The 22,287-nt window shown below is 32.4% G+C and overlaps 1 protein-coding gene across 1 annotated transcript; it reads right to left on the reverse strand.

Annotated features, from left to right (window-relative positions):
* Nucleotides 1–4,958: 4,958 nt before the first annotated feature.
* Nucleotides 4,959–21,488, reverse strand: LOC143227007 (uncharacterized). Its single transcript, XM_076458556.1, has 4 exons — nt 21,392–21,488; nt 19,677–19,872; nt 8,526–8,947; nt 4,959–5,945 (listed from the first exon to the last, which is right to left on the reverse strand). The coding sequence occupies exons 1-4, from the start codon at nt 21,486–21,488 to the stop codon at nt 5,245–5,247; spliced, it is 1,416 nt and encodes a 471-aa protein (XP_076314671.1). The 3' UTR covers nt 4,959–5,244.
* Nucleotides 21,489–22,287: the final 799 nt, after the last annotated feature.

A 22,287-nucleotide genomic window follows, 5' to 3' on the forward strand; every position in this document is an offset into this window, starting at 1 on the left:
AATTACTACCTAAAGTCCACTGCTACGTCTACGATGATAACAGATGAATCAGTAACTATAAATGGTATTTTAGTAATGGAGAGCAGAATTCATAGTTTTATCACCAAAGAAAACTGTTGAGAATTTCAAAAAGATCCCACAGTGGCCCAGCAATAAATCTTAGGTCTTATAACTAAAATTTTGGTTTGGATATCGGTATCGGGCAGAGTACGGATTGCCCAATTATGTAGCTTCATGCTATCAAAACAATCAGTCAAACAAAAATCTGGAGGAAAGTTTAACAAAAAAACAACATTATATCACGTGACAATCAACAATCCAAGTCATGCAATTGATGCCGAACAAGTAAACTTGTTGAATGGCGTATTTAGTTAGTGAATAGAGGGAGTTCATCTTCCAAGGCCCATTGATAATTTTATTCTATGTAAAATTGCATGGGGTGTAGGGCCCACAAAAAATTGTTAGTCCCTGGGTTCATACAAACCTTAAATTCGCCATTGCTGTTAATAAGAAGCATTCACTTAAGCTCTGGATATGCTTATCCATTTTTGTTTTTACTCAAAGTCTAAATATTGATAAACGTTTTTAAATTTAAATATAAGCTGAAACCAGAAATGTTTCAGAAGAATACTTTTTTTCTTTTTTACTCGCAATATTTTACCATTTCTATTTGTTTGTGCCTTTTATGTTATTCAATAATAATTTATTTTTTACGAGTTTTGTTCGCAATTTTCAATACCCAACGACTTAGACTAGCCTCGTGGTTAGCAAGCCACTTTACAGAACATAAAAGTACAAAGTTTATAACATCATATAATGTAACGGATTTACTGTTATACATTTATTTTAATATCTATGTTTGTTTCAGTTTAATAAGTATTTACATATGCATGTAACGTATTGTGTTAAATGTATATTGCGCAAGTCCCATCTGTCATCTGAATTTGTAGAAGATTTTTTGAGTGTAAGAATCATCAAGGTACATATCTATATATATAAATTCCAGTATTATTGCCAGCTGAATTTTCGAGAATCTCATCTAATGAGTATAAACGATAACTATCTCAACACGTGAGGAGACTGTTTAATAATATTGTTGCGTCGCTACAGTCAGTATACAATAAATTTAAGAAACTGTAATTGTGATAAAAACTTGTTAATCGGAAAACTATGGATATCTGACCACGTAGATTTCGAAAGCTGCGAACCGTTCAACTTCAGAGGATTAACTTCGGACGTTAGTACTTCAACAAAGACATTGTATAACTTTAACTGTGAGAAACTTAGGTGAGACTAGACAAGAAGAGAGATAGTTAGCATTCCCGCTAAGTGAAATGACCTGTGTATGATCGTAGAATTAATTCGCTCTCCATGAAACGTCAACAAAAGATTTAATCCCAGACTAGATATAAAATTTAGTATTGTTTTTAACTTTCCAACACTGTTGTACATAAGTCATCATTTGTAATAACCATTATTATAAACTGTGTTGTTGTTTGTATATTAACATATATTTATGTTAAGAAATAAAATAGTGTGTATCAATCTTGTTGGCAAATATTAGAAATTTGATATATATCGACTTTCAACCAACTTTTTTAATTAAAAATAAAATTACCTGATATCTGAAGTCATACTACGTTAACATGCGTAACATAATAAATCACAGACTCGTACTGGTTTAAAACAATTTGAAACTATTAACACGTTATATCATGCGCTGGGCCTGGCATGGTCAGGTGGTTAGGGCGCTCAACTCGCAATCTGAAGGTTCAACTCCTTTTCACGACAAATATGCCAGTCCTTCCACATGTGGGAAAGTATAATGTGACGGTCACTAAAGAGTAGCCCAAGATTTAATGATAGATAGATGGTGATGACTAGCTGTCTTCCCTCTAACCTTACATTGGTAAATTAGGAACAGTTAGCGCAAATCGCCCTCGTGTAAATTTGCGCGAAATTAAAAATAAAACATCACGTGCTATCAACTTTGTAAGAGTTAATTAATCAATATTAACCCCTCATCCAAGCAAATTACCGGCATGTATCAGAATTAGAAATTTATCCAAGTAATGAAATAACTAACTATACTGTCCACAGTTGTGATGATTAGAATGTATTATTTCATCAACTAACTGTTAAGCTGTTGAAGGTATTCTTGGCTGTAATTCCAAAAACATTTAACGAGGTACAACTAGCTTAACAGATTTTGATTAGTCCTAAGTCAATATACTAAGATAACAATATAAAGAAATGTTCTTATAATAAGAAATTAACAGCAATAATATATATACTAAATATTCTAACCAATACTTCTGATAAATCTAACTTACAGAAAGAATATAATCCATCAGAGCACATAAACACTTTGGTGGCTGCTTTTTGAACTATCGCTGATAGAATGAACGAAATGGACGAAAGTCCACTGAAAAGAGAATTTCACCAGGGAATATTAATTTTAATAGCAAACTGAATTTCATGTTTTGTATTTACGGGTACATTAATTTCAAAACAATTAACGCCCCCTTTCTTAATAATTTATCAAAAAAGTCGGTCTTATTTCTAAATAGACGCGTTTGTATAAATATATACACACATTCACTTGCGATTCGTTCTGGTTATGTTGACTGAGCAAAGGACATCGTTCAACCAATGTCTAAAAAGAGACACCACAGTATCATCTTAAAACACACTTTATTAGCAGTTTCTGTTGTTTACAAAACTCAGTTCGTTTGGTAAACTAGAAGATAAGTGTAATATCTACGTTATTCTACCTCATTATTTTAAAACCTTAGGAAAAACACACACATCGAAAAACTTTAGCGCTTCTTATAACTTCTTTAAATAAATTACTTCAGCAGAAAGTTTCTTCTGAGTAGATTTATACAATAATAATAATAAGTAAAATGTGAAATCATTAACGATAGTATCGTTGGTTTATAGAAAGGCAAAACTTTCTTGTTTTAGGTTTAAAAAATTTATAGTTCAGTCTACGGTGATTTTATGGCATCACAGATTTATTTTTCTTTCCTGAAACGTTCTAGTTTCAAAGAAATTTGTTGTTGTTTTTTTGGTATTTCACTCGTTCCAAATAAAACCTTCATTTTATAAACATATATAGCTACGGATGATCCATCTTTGATTGGTGCAAAACATGTATCTAAATCTACGCTATCACTAAAAGGAGAAATAACTACAACAAACCAATATGTTACAATGAACGAAACGGCGTACTGTTCAGGACTTATCCTTTCATATGCCATTCATTTTAAGTTTTTTGTAAGACATGAAAATTGAAGATAATATAATATTTTCAAAGGTATTAACATAAAAACATAAGTACAATACTCAGGCTCACACACAGATCTTTCTTCGCTGGATGAGAATAAACCGATTGATTTGTTAAAATCTCTCAACAGATGGCACTAGTAACTCTGGCAAATAATTGGGAAACTAGGGTATATAACATATTAAAGTGGTAGTTCACGTGATGAATATTTTGGCATTTTATCAGATAAATATTAATGCTTTGTAAGAAAGTAATTTAACAGCTCTGCATAAGTCTAATAAAATAATGTTCTTTGTTTCATAACATAATTTCATGTGATGATTAAATACGAATGGGAAACAAAAATGAATTCACAAATAAAACTAACTAACACTCGAACATTGATTGTTTTATTGAATAATACGACTACACTTTAGTTGCAATGCAACTAGACAAATTTATTAACGTTTCAAGATCTTAAGTTATCTCGGATACCAAATGAATAAACAAATTTCTAAAGACTTTATAACAACCCAATTCTTCAAGACTATCAAGAAGTTAAACATGAATACTGTGTCCCCTACAATAAACTGTCCCTTTTGATTGTTTTTTTCAATATTTAATACTTAGCGATTTAAATTTATTCTTGTTAAGCGCCTACTCGACTGTTTATTTACAACATGGTTCATTCCTTCTAAAAAGCAAAGTTTAATACCTTTATTAAACGAAGTTTTGTTCAAACTCTAAAATTGCTTAGTAAAAATTTTGAATGTGAAATGCTTGCAAAACTGCGATCTTTTTTTTTTTGTAGAATAGTTTAGGATTTGCAAACGAAAATTCTCAGTTTCATAGAAAAAATATTTATTTGATTTTTCAGATTTCATAAAAAAGAAAATCAGAAAACTTCCTAATTACAATATAAAGATACTTAAGGTGCTTTAAAATTTTCCACGACTAAAATTCATAAAAAAGAAGGAAAAAACACTTTAAGTTTAATGAATTATTTTTCATAAAAATAATTAACCTTTCTGCCTAGTATTTTCCCTTAGTTTTATCAGTTTTTATTATTTCGATAGAAAAAAATAACGAAACATTTGATTTTACACTCTTTTGATTACTTTAGATAAAGCAAGCTTTATCTGCACTTATGATTACATATTGACGCCCCAGGTGGCGCAGTGATAAATCTAAAGCCTTATAGCACTAAAACTTAGGTTTTGATACCCGCGAAGAGAGTAAAATAGCCCATTATGTTGCTTTGTGTTAAACAAAAAAGAACAACAAACAAAACGTATAGTAACTGAAATATTCTTTGTAACATATTTCTCGTTTTTGTGTGTGTTCTTTTCAATTTTACGTAAATTTAGCATTTCTATCTATATGACTGTTGGTAAAATATAAATCAACTAATGTTACTTTACTAGGTTTCTTTCTGGTGTGAATTACCAAAGCGAACATGAAATGCCTCAGGCACATAGGAAGAAAATACTTTTGTGTTTCCCTTTGCACATGAATGCTTGAAACGTGTTCGAACGCAGTTTGGCAAGTGTTAACTAATCATTTTTTTTCTTCAAAAAAAAAAAGAAATCAATTATCACCATAGGACATAACTTCACGTACTATTTTAATACCGCGGAGTAATATCTAACTTACGTGTTTGTTCGAAGGTTATTTAAAGGCTGCAGAATACTCTTTTATTTCCTCGTAACAACTACATCATGCAAATTAAATCGACACCACGAAATATTCCAGTATAATGTTACCATAAGACGTTTAGTTTAAGGCTCTGTATTAACAGTTTATTAATTTAAAAGCATATAAATGATTTAAACCAACACCATTGGTTAAAGTTCAAGCTAAAACACTGTGTAATCTATGTATACCTATACAGAGATGTATTTATATCTAACGAAAGAGGCGTATGTATATCTATATATATATAAAAAATTTCTACACACATATACTAAGTAAACTTGTTATCTGGGCTGGAGAAAATGACCGAGCGCATGACCTGAGCTGTAAACACACGAGTTCGTGGCTTCAAGCTGTGGTCTGCTGTCTGGCACAAACAGTGGTGGCTCCCCCTGGGAACCAGGAACTACATGACTAAACATAGGGCAGCTCTGTACTCCCAGCAACGCTGATGGAGCTGTGAAGGCTTTACTACAGTGAGAAAAGCTGTCTGATTCCATGAAGCCTGTAGAACCTGACCGTCGAATGGAATAGTCCGTGCTATAATTGGGGGTCCGATACAGTTCCAGGGGCGGGTTGACAACTCCTCGATCCCCCGCTAGACTTTCTTCTTTGCAGCTTGGGGTCACGATTAAGCCCTCGCTCACCACGTGATGGTCGTCACGAGATACATGCGCACTAGATAAGCAGCTCACCCGAAGACGATCCTGGGAGAATTGATCGGAAGTAAACCGACCCCACGGCGGAGTAGGTGACGCTCCAGCCCCGTGCATAGTCAGGTTTCCATGTGGGATATGGGGATACTGAGGGGTTCCAGCTAAGCCCAGGTGAACGTAAGGGTCAACTGCTCCGTGAGGTCCTACTGTCGGAATTTGGTTTGATGGAGATTCCTCTATCCTTGCGTACTTGCACTGAGATTCCCTCGGTGCTATTCCTAACGGATTACCTGTGCCTGAGTGGAAGCTAACCGCTTCGTGCGTGGAACCTTGGGAAAATATAAAGCAATATTAGACATCTGTATATTTTAAAATAAGTTACAGTTCGGATACTTTGTTTTTTAGCGTTTTGTAGATTGTTTATATTGCGAAAATTATACGCTTATTGTCTCGTGTCTTTTTGTTTTCATAATGATTCGATCTGTAAGGATACTGATGATGAAAATATATATTATGATTACACAGGTACACAAGTGAATTTTAGTCGCGGCATAACGGCTCTTAGTTGTTTTGTTTTTTTTCAGGTACAAACGTTTAGCTCATAGCTCAATCTTTATATTGATTCGAAATCCAATTACAGGCGTGGCTATTGATGATTCTCTCTCGATAGAGGAACAGCAATACATGCTGAGCCCTAGATACTTTTAGAACTGGTTAACGACAGTATGTTTAGTACAGTTTCACACACAAACACCAGTAGTTTCTTTGTTTTAAAGCAAAGCCACACTGAGGGTATGCTGTGTCCACCACGGGGAATAGAACACCTAGGGACTTTAACCGATGGTTAATGAAAGTATTGGAGGTAGTACTTATTGCGCTTATCGAAAACTAGGATGGATTGAAAAACACTGACAATACATGAACTGCAAATCCTGCTAACTAATCTGAGTAATTTTGTAATTTAAGTCTTTCGTGGCTTAAGTTTCGATTTACTCGAGTGGTATACAAGCGTAAAGAGTCTATAGATTTTGGACTTAAAGTAAAGCAGAAATTACTGCCGGAATTTATAATCCAATATTGGAAAGTGTTGATAGACAATGGGCCTAAAACGAGGCAGAAATTCATGTCGAAGCTTATAATTTAACGTTTGGTTCTTTCGGGTTTAGAAATTTCATAAAAGTTTCACTTTATTATGTATATGGCGAGCAAAAAAAACAAACAATAAAACATGAACTGTTTTAAAACCTCTGCTTTTCTTCAGCGACAAAAACGAGCCCTAAGAACCCGCATCATTATGCAAAATAACTTTCTTCTGTGTCGTTAGGCTTAGATCACAACTCACGAGATGTCAGTGCAGCTTTCTTCACGTTGTCACATTAGAGTTTTAGGGGTCAGAATAATAAATTGAAAGCTGTAAGAGATTTACCACATGCGTGGCAATATCCTTTTCGCGATAAAAAATAATAATTTTTCTTTTCCTTTTTTTTTAATTAGGGGAACCACAAAAAAGGAAAACAATTAGAAGTAGGAATTCTGAAATCCTTAAAGTAAAATTCCCTATAGGAGATACATATGTATGTTTACAAGGCTTGAACCGTATTACATATCTTATCTTTGTAATGAAGTGCATACATATATCTTTACTGGTTCTCTGGGTTTTTTTAAATGATTATTTTAGTATAAATTACAAGAACAAGAAAAAATATCGTAAACCAATATTTAACGAACAAGCGATCGTTGAGTTTGGTGTTCAGATCATAGTGAAAAACACTTACGTCTGTTTTATTCGTAAAATAATAATTTACATTTTTTTTTGTACAAATGTTTAAATAACATCGAAGATTAAAACAGACGTGTAGAGTGTACATCACACAAAAGTTTGTAGAAAAGTTCTCATATGCCAGTGCTGCTCATCCCGGATTTAGGTCTAGCTCAGTCAGGGATAAAAATTATAAACTCAGTCGTGTTTTGTAGTTACCAAGTTCGAATTCAGGACCAGCTCCATCGTCTATATGGTTTCTAAGTCCGAATTTAGGTTTACTTCTATCGTATTTTACGGCTGCTCAGGCCAGATTTAGGACTATTTCAAGAGTGTTTTAAAGTTAGTCAGTCCGGATTTAGGACTATTTCAACAGCGTTTTAAAGTGAGTCAGTCCAGATTTAGGGCTAGTTCAATAGTGTTTATTAGTCAGTCCGGATTCAGGGCTATTTCAACAGTGTTTTAAAGTGAGTCTGAATTTAGGACTATTTCAACAGTATTCTAAAATTAATCAGTCCAGATTTAGGACTATTTCAACAGCGTTTTAAAGTGAGTCAGTCCGGATTTAGGGCTAGTTCAATAGTGTTTATTAGTCAGTCCGGATTCACGGCTATTTCAACAGTGTTTTAAAGTGAGTCTGGATTTAGGGCTATTTCAACAGTATTCTAAAGTTAATTAGTCCAGATTTAGGACTATTTCAACAGTGTTTTAAAGCGAGTCAGTCAGTATTTAGGGCCAGATTAATTGAATTTTTTAAGTCGCTTAGTTCAAATTTAGGTCTAATACAACGGCACTTTAAACAAAATTAAATCGGAATCACCTAACGTATACTCCCATCAGTGTGAATCTGTATAATCAGGTCCGTTGAAATGTGGATAAAATGATAAATTTGTTAACAGTTTCAGCAGCCTCCATATTCAGCCCACGCCGATATTTTTGTCCTGTTCACTGAGTCTGCTACATGGTCATTGAGAGTTGATACTGTATGCCCTTTAGACAGTTACAGAATGTGTGGTCGTTAGTGCACAATTACGTCTGTTCTACGTCATCTTTACACGTCACAAAGTAAACGAAATCAAAATGTTGTATTGTAGAACAACAAAATTGGTTCTAATAATTCTGTCATGAGCTTTAGATAAACAAAACGTACATATTTCAGTACCTCTGTTTGATTGGAGTATGATCCCATCCGTGGTTAGTGGGTTTATGTCTTCTCTAGTTCTATGGTGAAGGATTCTGGCGCCATGATAGGGTGTCGTAGGAGGTGTTGGTGGGCTTTGGTGTGTAGGATAAGCGGCACTGCGACTGGAGTAGAGGGCGCTGTATGACCTATTGTCACTTTCTGAAGTGTCTGATCCAATGTTACTCCGATGATTAACAGAAGAGGTTATAGCTTTTATGGGTAAATGGGGTGGTTCTGAAACAGATGTTGAAGAGGTGGCGAATGTTGAACATTTTGGAGGTTTCCTTCGTCTTGGTTGGTATTTATAGTCGGGATGGTCTTTTTTATGTTTACATCGAAGTCTTTCAGCTTCATCGATAAAGGGTTTCTTTTCATCGTCACCCAGAACCCTGAAAGTAGTAATATATATATATATATATATAAAGTAAAGTAATGGTAGTGTCTTTCGTTACAAGGTTTCTTGACATCGTCACCCAGAACCCTGAAAGTAGTAATATATATATATATAAAGTAAAGTAATGGTAATGTCTTTCGTTACAAGGTTTCTTGACATCGTCACCCAGAACCCTGAAAGTAGTAATATATATATATATATAAAGTAATGGTAGTGTCTTTCGTTACAAGGTTTCTTGACATCGTCACCCAGAACCCTGAAAGTAGTAATATATATATATATATATATAAAGTAAATTAATGGTAGTGTCTTTCGTTACAAGGTTTCTTGACATCGTCACCCAGAACCCTGAAAGTAGTAATATATATATATATATATATAAAGTAATGGTAGTGTCTTTCGTTACAAGGTTTCTTGACATCGTCACCCAGAACCCTGAAAGTAGTAATATATATATATATAAAGTAAAGTAATGGTAGTGTCTTTTGTTACAAGGTTTCTTGACATCGTCACCCAGAACCCTGAAAGTAGTAATATATATATATATATATATATATATATATATAAAGTAAAGTAATGGTAGTGTCTTTTGTTACAAGGTTTCTTGACATCGTCACCCAGAACCCTGAAAGTAGTAATATATATATATATATATATAAAGTAAAGTAATGGTAATGTCTTTCGTTACAAGGTTTCTTGACATCGTCACCCAGAACCCTGAAAGTAGTAATATATATATATATATAAAGTAATGGTAGTGTCTTTCGTTACAAGGTTTCTTGACATCGTCACCCAGAACCCTGAAAGTAGTAATATATATATATATATATAAAGTAAATTAATGGTAGTGTCTTTCGTTACAAGGTTTCTTGACATCGTCACCCAGAACCCTGAAAGTAGTAATATATATATATATATATAAAGTAAAGTAATGGTAGTGTCTTTTGTTACAAGGTTTCTTGACATCGTCACCCAGAACCCTGAAAGTAGTAATATATATATATATATAAAGTAAATTAATGGTAATGTCTTTCGTTACAAGGTTTCTTGACATCGTCACCCAGAACCCTGAAAGTAGTAATATATATATATATAAAGTAAATTAATGGTAGTGTCTTTCGTTACAAGGTTTCTTGACATCGTCACCCAGAACCCTGAAAGTAGTAATATATATATATATATAAAGTAATGGTAGTGTCTTTTGTTACAAGGTTTCTTGACATCGTCACCCATAACCCTGAAAGTAGTAATATATATATATATATAAAGTAAAGTAATGGTAGTGTCTTTTGTTACAAGGTTTCTTGACATCGTCACCCATAACCCTGAAAGTAGTAATATATATATATATAAAGTAAAGTAATGGTAGTGTCTTTCGTTACAAGGTTTCTTGACATCGTCACCCAGAACCCTGAAAGTAGTAATATATATATATATATAAAGTAAAGTAATGGTAGTGTCTTTTGTTACAAGGTTTCTTGACATCGTCACCCAGAACCCTGAAAGTAGTAATATATATATATATATAAAGTAAAGTAATGGTAGTGTCTTTCGTTACAAGGTTTCTTGACATCGTCACCCAGAACCCTGAAAGTAGTAATATATATATATATATAAAGTAAAGTAATGGTAGTGTCTTTTGTTACAAGGTTTCTTGACATCGTCACCCAGAACCCTGAAAGTAGTAATATATATATATATATAAAGTAAAGTAATGGTAGTGTCTTTTGTTACAAGGTTTCTTGACATCGTCACCCAGAACCCTGAAAGTAGTAATATATATATATATAAAGTAAAGTAATGGTAGTGTCTTTCGTTACAAGGTTTCTTGACATCGTCACCCAGAACCCTGAAAGTAGTAATATATATATATATATATAAAGTAAAGTAATGGTAGTGTCTTTCGTTACAAGGTTTCTTGACATCGTCACCCAGAACCCTGAAAGTAGTAATATATATATATATATAAAGTAAAGTAATGGTAGTGTCTTTTGTTACAAGGTTTCTTGACATCGTCACCCAGAACCCTGAAAGTAGTAATATATATATATATATAAAGTAAAGTAATGGTAGTGTCTTTTGTTACAAGGTTTCTTGACATCGTCACCCAGAACCCTGAAAGTAGTAATATATATATATATATAAAGTAAAGTAATGGTAGTGTCTTTTGTTACAAGGTTTCTTGACATCGTCACCCAGAACCCTGAAAGTAGTAATATATATATATATATATATATAAAGTAAAGTAATGGTAGTGTCTTTTGTTACAAGGTTTCTTGACATCGTCACCCAGAACCCTGAAAGTAGTAATATATATATATATATATATATATATATATATATATAAAGTAAATTAATGGTAATGTCTTTTGTTACAAGTTTTCTTGACATCGTCACCCAGAACCCTGAAAGTAGTAATATATATATATATATATAAAGTAAAGTAATGGTAGTGTCTTTTGTTACAAGTTTTCTTGACATCGTCACCCAGAACCCTGAAAGTAGTAATATATATATATATATATAAAGTAAATTAATGGTAATGTCTTTTGTTACAAGTTTTCTTGACATCGTCACCCAGAACCCTGAAAGTAGTAATATATATATATATATAAAGTAAAGTAATGGTAGTGTCTTTTGTTACAAGGTTTCTTGACATCGTCACCCAGAACCCTGAAAGTAGTAATATATATATATATATAAAGTAAAGTAATGGTAGTGTCTTTTGTTACAAGGTTTCTTGACATCGTCACCCATAACCCTAAAAGTAGTAATATATATATATATAAAGTAATGGTAGTGTCTTTTGTTACAAGGTTTCTTGACATCGTCACCCAGAACCCTGAAAGTAGTAATATATATATATATAAAGTAAATTAATGGTAGTGTCTTTTGTTACAAGGTTTCTTGACATCGTCACCCAGAACCCTGAAAGTAGTAATATATATATATATATATATAAAGTAAAGTAATGGTAGTGTCTTTCGTTACAAGGTTTCTTGACATCGTCACCCAGAACCCTGAAAGTAGTAATATATATATATATATAAAGTAAAGTAATGGTAGTGTCTTTTGTTACAAGGTTTCTTGACATCGTCACCCATAACCCTAAAAGTAGTAATATATATATATATAAAGTAATGGTAGTGTCTTTTGTTACAAGGTTTCTTGACATCGTCACCCAGAACCCTGAAAGTAGTAATATATATATATATAAAGTAAATTAATGGTAGTGTCTTTTGTTACAAGGTTTCTTGACATCGTCACCCAGAACCCTGAAAGTAGTAATATATATATATATATATATAAAGTAAAGTAATGGTAGTGTCTTTCGTTACAAGGTTTCTTGACATCGTCACCCAGAACCCTGAAAGTAGTAATATATATATATATATAAAGTAAAGTAATGGTAGTGTCTTTTGTTACAAGGTTTCTTGACATCGTCACCCAGAACCCTGAAAGTAGTAATATATATATATATAAAGTAAAGTAATGGTAGTGTCTTTTGTTACAAGGTTTCTTGACATCGTCACCCAGAACCCTGAAAGTAGTAATATATATATATATATATAAAGTAAAGTAATGGTAGTGTCTTTTGTTACAAGGTTTCTTGACATCGTCACCCAGAACCCTGAAAGTAGTAATATATATATATATATATAAAGTAAAGTAATGGTAGTGTCTTTTGTTACAAGGTTTCTTGACATCGTCACCCAGAACCCTGAAAGTAGTAATATATATATATATAAAGTAAAGTAATGGTAGTGTCTTTTGTTACAAGGTTTCTTGACATCGTCACCCAGAACCCTGAAAGTAGTAATATATATATATATATAAAGTAAAGTAATGGTAGTGTCTTTTGTTACAATGTTTCTTGACATCGTCACCCAGAACCCTGAAAGTAGTAATATATATATATATATATATATATAAAGTAAATTAATGGTAATGTCTTTTGTTACAAGTTTTCTTGACATCGTCACCCAGAACCCTGAAAGTAGTAATATATATATATATATATAAAGTAAAGTAATGGTAGTGTCTTTTGTTACAAGTTTTCTTGACATCGTCACCCAGAACCCTGAAAGTAGTAATATATATATATATATATAAAGTAAATTAATGGTAATGTCTTTTGTTACAAGTTTTCTTGACATCGTCACCCAGAACCCTGAAAGTAGTAATATATATATATATATATAAAGTAAAGTAATGGTAGTGTCTTTTGTTACAAGTTTTCTTGACATCGTCACCCAGAACCCTGAAAGTAGTAATATATATATATATATATAAAGTAAAGTAATGGTAGTGTCTTTTGTTACAAGGTTTCTTGACATCGTCACCCATAACCCTAAAAGTAGTAGTATATATATATATATAAAGTAATGGTAGTGTCTTTTTGTTACAAGGTTTCTTGACATCGTCACCCAGAACCCTGAAAGTAGTAATATATATATATATAAAGTAAATTAATGGTAGTGTCTTTTGTTACAAGGTTTCTTGACATCGTCACCCAGAACCCTGAAAGTAGTAATATATATATATATATAAAGTAAAGTAATGGTAATGTCTTTCGTTACAAGGTTTCTTGACATCGTCACCCAGAACCCTGAAAGTAGTAATATATATATATATATATATAAAGTAAATTAATGGTAGTGTCTTTCGTTACAAGGTTTCTTGACATCGTCACCCAGAACCCTGAAAGTAGTAATATATATATATATATATATAAAGTAAATTAATGGTAGTGTCTTTCGTTACAAGGTTTCTTGACATCGTCACCCAGAACCCTGAAAGTAGTAATATATATATATATATATATAAAGTAAATTAATGGTAGTGTCTTTCGTTACAAGGTTTCTTGACATCGTCACCCAGAACCCTGAAAGTAGTAATATATATATATATATACAAAGTAAAGTAATGGTAGTGTCTTTCGTTACAAGGTTTCTTGACATCGTCACCCAGAACCCTGAAAGTAGTAATATATATATATATATAAAGTAAAGTAATGGTAGTGTCTTTTGTTACAAGGTTTCTTGACATCGTCACCCAGAACCCTGAAAGTAGTAATATATATATATATAAAGTAAAGTAATGGTAGTGTCTTTTGTTACAAGGTTTCTTGACATCGTCACCCAGAACCCTGAAAGTAGTAATATATATATATATATATATATATATAAAGTAAAGTAATGGTAGTGTCTTTTGTTACAAGGTTTCTTGACATCGTCACCCAGAACCCTGAAAGTAGTAATATATATATATATATATATATAAAGTAAAGTAATGGTAGTGTCTTTTGTTACAAGGTTTCTTGACATCGTCACCCAGAACCCTGAAAGTAGTAATATATATATATATAAAGTAAAGTAATGGTAGTGTCTTTTGTTACAAGGTTTCTTGACATCGTCACCCAGAACCCTGAAAGTAGTAATATATATATATATATATATATAAAGTAAATTAATGGTAGTGTCTTTCGTTACAAGGTTTCTTGACATCGTCACCCAGAACCCTGAAAGTAGTAATATATATATATATATATATAAAGTAAATTAATGGTAGTGTCTTTCGTTACAAGGTTTCTTGACATCGTCACCCAGAACCCTGAAAGTAGTATATATATATATATATATATAAAGTAAAGTAATGGTAGTGTCTTTTGTTACAAGGTTTCTTGACATCGTCACCCAGAACCCTGAAAGTAGTAATATATATATATATAAAGTAAATTAATGGTAATGTCTTTTGTTACAAGTTTTCTTGACATCGTCACCCAGAACCCTGAAAGTAGTAATATATATATATATATATAAAGTAAAGTAATGGTAGTGTCTTTTTTGTTACAAGTTTTCTTGACATCGTCACCCAGAACCCTGAAAGTAGTAATATATATATATATATATAAAGTAAATTAATGGTAATGTCTTTTGTTACAAGTTTTCTTGACATCGTCACCCAGAACCCTGAAAGTAGTAATATATATATATATATAAAGTAAAGTAATGGTAGTGTCTTTTGTTACAAGTTTTCTTGACATCGTCACCCAGAACCCTGAAAGTAGTAATATATATATATATATATAAAGTAAAGTAATGGTAGTGTCTTTGTTACAAGGTTTCTTGACATCGTCACCCATAACCCTAAAAGTAGTAATATATATATATATAAAGTAATGGTAGTGTCTTTTGTTACAAGGTTTCTTGACATCGTCACCCAGAACCCTGAAAGTAGTAATATATATATATATAAAGTAAATTAATGGTAGTGTCTTTTTTGTTACAAGGTTTCTTGACATCGTCACCCAGAACCCTGAAAGTAGTAATATATATATATATATAAAGTAAAGTAATGGTAATGTCTTTCGTTACAAGGTTTCTTGACATCGTCACCCAGAACCCTGAAAGTAGTAATATATATATATATATAAATAAAGTAAATTAATGGTAGTGTCTTTCGTTACAAGGTTTCTTGACATCGTCACCCAGAACCCTGAAAGTAGTAATATATATATATATATATATAAAGTAAATTAATGGTAGTGTCTTTCGTTACAAGGTTTCTTGACATCGTCACCCAGAACCCTGAAAGTAGTAATATATATATATATATATATAAAGTAAATTAATGGTAGTGTCTTTCGTTACAAGGTTTCTTGACATCGTCACCCAGAACCCTGAAAGTAGTAATATATATATATATATACAAAGTAAAGTAATGGTAGTGTCTTTCGTTACAAGGTTTCTTGACATCGTCACCCAGAACCCTGAAAGTAGTAATATATATATATATATAAAGTAAAGTAATGGTAGTGTCTTTTGTTACAAGGTTTCTTGACATCGTCACCCAGAACCCTGAAAGTAGTAATATATATATATATAAAGTAAAGTAATGGTAGTGTCTTTGTTACAAGGTTTCTTGACATCGTCACCCAGAACCCTGAAAGTAGTAATATATATATATATATATATATATATAAAGTAAAGTAATGGTAGTGTCTTTTGTTACAAGGTTTCTTGACATCGTCACCCAGAACCCTGAAAGTAGTAATATATATATATATATATATATAAAGTAAAGTAATGGTAGTGTCTTTTGTTACAAGGTTTCTTGACATCGTCACCCAGAACCCTGAAAGTAGTAATATATATATATATAAAGTAAAGTAATGGTAGTGTCTTTTGTTACAAGGTTTCTTGACATCGTCACCCAGAACCCTGAAAGTAGTAATATATATATATATATATAAAGTAAATTAATGGTAGTGTCTTTCGTTACAAGGTTTCTTGACATCGTCACCCAGAACCCTGAAAGTAGTAATATATATATATATATATAAAGTAAATTAATGGTAGTGTCTTTCGTTACAAGGTTTCTTGACATCGTCACCCAGAACCCTGAAAGTAGTAATATATATATATATATATAAAGTAAAGTAATGGTAGTGTCTTTTGTTACAAGGTTTCTTGACATCGTCACCCAGAACCCTGAAAGTAGTAATATATATATATATAAAGTAAATTAATGGTAATGTCTTTTGTTACAAGTTTTCTTGACATCGTCACCCAGAACCCTGAAAGTAGTAATATATATATATATATATAAAGTAAAGTAATGGTAGTGTCTTTTGTTACAAGTTTTCTTGACATCGTCACCCAGAACCCTGAAAGTAGTAATATATATATATATATATAAAGTAAATTAATGGTAATGTCTTTTGTTACAAGTTTTCTTGACATCGTCACCCAGAACCCTGAAAGTAGTAATATATATATATATATAAAGTAAAGTAATGGTAGTGTCTTTTGTTACAAGGTTTCTTGACATCGTCACCCAGAACCCTGAAAGTAGTAATATATATATATATATAAAGTAAAGTAATGGTAGTGTCTTTTGTTACAAGGTTTCTTGACATCGTCACCCATAACCCTAAAAGTAGTAATATATATATATATAAAGTAATGGTAGTGTCTTTTGTTACAAGGTTTCTTGACATCGTCACCCAGAACCCTGAAAGTAGTAATATATATATATATAAAGTAAATTAATGGTAGTGTCTTTTGTTACAAGGTTTCTTGACATCGTCACCCAGAACCCTGAAAGTAGTAATATATATATATATATATATAAAGTAAAGTAATGGTAGTGTCTTTCGTTACAAGGTTTCTTGACATCGTCACCCAGAACCCTGAAAGTAGTAATATATATATATATATATAAAGTAAAGTAATGGTAGTGTCTTTTGTTACAAGGTTTCTTGACATCGTCACCCAGAACCCTGAAAGTAGTAATATATATATATATAAAGTAAAGTAATGGTAGTGTCTTTTGTTACAAGGTTTCTTGACATCGTCACCCAGAACCCTGAAGTAGTATATATATATATATATATATATATATAAAGTAAAGTAATGGTAGTGTCTTTTGTTACAAGGTTTCTTGACATCGTCACCCAGAACCCTGAAAGTAGTAACATATATATATATATATAAAGTAAAGTAATGGTAGTGTCTTTTGTTACAAGGTTTCTTGACATCGTCACCCAGAACCCTGAAAGTAGTAATATATTTATATATAAAGTAAAGTAATGGTAGTGTCTTTTGTTACAAGGTTTCTTGACATCGTCACCCAGAACCCTGAAAGTAGTAATATATATATATATATATATATATATAAAGTAAAGTAATGGTAGTGTCTTTTGTTACAAGGTTTCTTGACATCGTCACCCAGAACCCTGAAAGTAGTAATATATATATATATATATATATATATAAAGTAAATTAATGGTAATGTCTTTTGTTACAAGTTTTCTTGACATCGTCACCCAGAACCCTGAAAGTAGTAATATATATATATATATATAAAGTAAAGTAATGGTAGTGTCTTTTGTTACAAGTTTTCTTGACATCGTCACCCAGAACCCTGAAAGTAGTAATATATATATATATATATAAAGTAAATTAATGGTAATGTCTTTTGTTACAAGTTTTCTTGACATCGTCACCCAGAACCCTGAAAGTAGTAATATATATATATATATAAAGTAAAGTAATGGTAGTGTCTTTTGTTACAAGTTTTCTTGACATCGTCACCCAGAACCCTGAAAGTAGTAATATATATATATATATATAAAGTAAAGTAATGGTAGTGTCTTTTGTTACAAGGTTTCTTGACATCGTCACCCATAACCCTAAAAGTAGTAATATATATATATATAAAGTAATGGTAGTGTCTTTTGTTACAAGGTTTCTTGACATCGTCACCCAGAACCCTGAAAGTAGTAATATATATATATATAAAGTAAATTAATGGTAGTGTCTTTTGTTACAAGGTTTCTTGACATCGTCACCCAGAACCCTGAAAGTAGTAATATATATATATATATATAAAGTAAAGTAATGGTAATGTCTTTCGTTACAAGGTTTCTTGACATCGTCACCCAGAACCCTGAAAGTAGTAATATATATATATATATATATAAAGTAAATTAATGGTAGTGTCTTTCGTTACAAGGTTTCTTGACATCGTCACCCAGAACCCTGAAAGTAGTAATATATATATATATATATATAAAGTAAATTAATGGTAGTGTCTTTCGTTACAAGGTTTCTTGACATCGTCACCCAGAACCCTGAAAGTAGTAATATATATATATATATATATAAAGTAAATTAATGGTAGTGTCTTTCGTTACAAGGTTTCTTGACATCGTCACCCAGAACCCTGAAAGTAGTAATATATATATATATATATATATAAAGTAATGGTAGTGTCTTTTGTTACAAGGTTTCTTGACATCGTCACCCAGAACCCTGAAAGTAGTAATATATATATATATATATATATATAAAGTAAAGTAATGGTAGTGTCTTTTGTTACAAGGTTTCTTGACATCGTCACCCAGAACCCTGAAAGTAGTAATATATATATATATATATATAAAGTAAAGTAATGGTAGTGTCTTTTGTTACAAGGTTTCTTGACATCGTCACCCAGAACCCTGAAAGTAGTAATATATATATATATATATAAAGTAAAGTAATGGTAGTGTCTTTTGTTACAAGGTTTCTTGACATCGTCACCCAGAACCCTGAAAGTAGTAATATATATATATATATATAAAGTAAAGTAATGGTAGTGTCTTTTGTTACAAGGTTTCTTGACATCGTCACCCAGAACCCTGAAAGTAGTAATATATATATATATATATATATATATATAAAGTAATGGTAGTGTCTTTTGTTACAAGGTTTCTTGACATCGTCACCCAGAACCCTGAAAGTAGTAATATATATATATATATAAAGTAAAGTAATGGTAGTGTCTTTTGTTACAAGGTTTCTTGACATCGTCACCCATAACCCTAAAAGTAGTAATATATATACATATAAAGTAAATTAATGGTAGTGTCTTTTGTTACAAGGTTTCTTGACATCGTCACCCAGAACCCTGAAAGTAGTAATATATATATATATAAAGTAAATTAATGGTAGTGTCTTTCGTTACAAGGTTTCTTGACATCGTCACCCAGAACCCTGAAAGTAGTAATATATATATATATAAAGTAAAGGAATGGTAATGTCTTTTGTTACAAGGTTTCTTGACATCGTCACCCAGAACCCTGAAAGTAGTAATATATATGTAACGTAAAGTAATGGTAGTGACTTTAGTAGTTGTTGTTAACTACAAAGTTACACAATAAGCTATCTGTGATATACCTACCCCAGGTATCGAAACCATATTTTTTGCCGTCATGAGCCTGCAGATTTACCACTGAACTTTCTTCTCTCTTGTCTGCACCAACCGTCTCTAATTTAGAAGTGATAGCTGCTAAAATTAGAGGGGGCATGTGCAGACGCCCATCGAGTAGCTTTGACCAAAATTCAGCAGAGGCAGCAGAGTCCTCTATGGGTACTGGATGTAGTTATAAGAACACTTTGAATGTATGCATTAATCAATGTTTATATAATTAAAACTATTACGGTAAAACTAATAACAAAAAGGCCTGTGTCTTTGTAATTCATCTGAAACATATCGAAATAACAAGTAAGTTTAGACCTGACACAGAACTCAAAAACATGGAATTTGATTTGGAGAAGTTCTGTATTTAAACTTACGACAACAATAAATAGCTTATTCAACAGTGAAAAATGGCTGTGTTTTGATCTATTTATTACAAAACCAAAACATTAATTCTGGTAATGGTTTCTGTCACGCACAAAATCGATATTACCCTTGCTATATACTGAACGGTATGACCGTGAAAGATCATATTAACAAATCTGTTTTTTGTTTGTTTTCTTTTGAAGTTGTTTTTTCATTAAGAGATTGAGCTAAAACAGGGTAAGAAGATATTGGAGTAGTCACGTCAGTTATTATTACACGACACTTGTCTTTAGAATATGTGTTTGCTTGTTTGTTTTGAAATTCGCACAAAGCTACTCGAGGGCTATCTTTGCTAGCCGTCCCTAATTTAGCAGTGTAAGACTAGAGGGAAGGCAGCTAGTCATCACCACCCACCGCCAACTCTTGGGCTACTCTTTTACCAACGAATAGTGGGATTGTAACGCCCCCACGGCTGGGAAGGTGAGCATGTATGGCGCGACCGGGATGCAAACCCGCGATCCTCAGATTACGAGTCGCACGCCTTAACACGCTTGGCCATGCCGGGCCTAGAATATGTGTACATCGGGAAAGTCACCCAGAAAGCTGAATTCAATGTTCACTCGATGAGCCAATGGTGAAGAGAAACAGCAGTGAATTTGCACGATCGTAGATACAGGCGTGAAATTCCCACAGTTGCGTTGCAGATAGGGCGTTGTTGAAAAATACAAAGTACATATTGAATTTTCTGTGGTTAAATTGAATTAGGTGAGTACATTTATAAACATGTATATATAGGGCGATATAGTAAAATCAAATATCAAAAGCAAACTTTATTATCCAATGCACAAATTACTTTTTGTAAAGTAAAGAGATACATAATGCGCTATCCGTGATCTTCCCACAGAGGGTATTGAAGCCCGATTTTTAGCTTTATAAGGCCTCAGACTTATCGCTGAACCACCGCGAGACAGTGTATTCATCTCTCATGGAGATTGAACATTGTACCGATCAGTGTAAGTAGCCTCCTCTACGGACTTACAACGCTAGAAACTGGATTTTTATATCTGAGGTGGGCATAAAACATTGTATAGGTTTGTGTTTAACTTCAAACAATCAATCAATCATCAGAAGTGCATTATTTTTCTTTCTTTTTTTTTACTTGCGTTTAGCGGAAGTGTTCTTTCAGGTTAACCAGCTTTCGAGCTAGATTTTTACAGAACTAAAATGTACACCAAGCTATAATTCACACGTAACTACAAATAAGAGCATTATCCATCACTGACATCTGTGGCTGGACTGATGAAAGCTGGTACAGTTCGAAACTTACAGTTCTCGGCTGATCGCGTAGGGCACGAGATTTGGGATCTTCTTCGAATAAATGCATTTAAAACATTTTGAAGTTGCCAATCAGCGCCTCGAATCATTTCGAATTTTCTTGACAAGGAATTTTGATTTATCAATCAACGTGCAGCCAGTTTACCAAGTGAAAGTAATGAATATAGAATTCGCATTGAAAAGTACTGTGCTAAGTGTAATTTAATAACAGAAGTTCGATCTAACAAAAATGAAGTACAATCAAGCCTCTTCATAAAAGTACCCTTAACTTCTGACCTAAGTAAGCAAGGACTTGAACTAAAACTAATCTTGCAAATAATGTAGCTAATACTGGTCTAACTGCGAATGCGCAGTGAAATAACATAAAAAGTTAATAATGTTTAGGGTGTAGGTGGAGATTTACATATTATTACGCGCCACCCTCAAATCAACTTTGCTGTTTGTAACCGATATTTATGAAAATAAGTGAATTTCGAAGGCAAATGTTCAACGTTTGGTTTACTCATTCTCGTTCGAGCTGTTTTTTATCCTTACTAAAGTAACAAAATCACAAATCTATACAATAAATATTTATACTGTGCCAGTCAAAGTTTCAAACATTGGACGACACTCGCAAGTTCAGTATCCAGTAAGTGTTTTTATAAATACTTAAAAGGGGCTTTTGTTCACGTGAAAAACGTGACAGTGGCTTCCAAATGAAGTGACTCGACGCATTCCGTGTGTGAATTGCAACGGACTGTTCTGCTCAGTTCCACTACGGTACATAATAATGTTTGTTTGTTTTAATTTTGCGCAAAGATATACGAGAGCTATCTGCGTTAGCTGTTCTAATTTATCAGTGTAAGATTAGAGCGAAGGCAGCTAGTCATCACCACCCACCGCCAATTC

Source organism: Tachypleus tridentatus, chromosome 9 (genome assembly GCF_004210375.1).
Source record: "Tachypleus tridentatus isolate NWPU-2018 chromosome 9, ASM421037v1, whole genome shotgun sequence".
NCBI classification, from domain to species: Eukaryota; Metazoa; Arthropoda; class Merostomata; order Xiphosura; family Limulidae; genus Tachypleus; species Tachypleus tridentatus.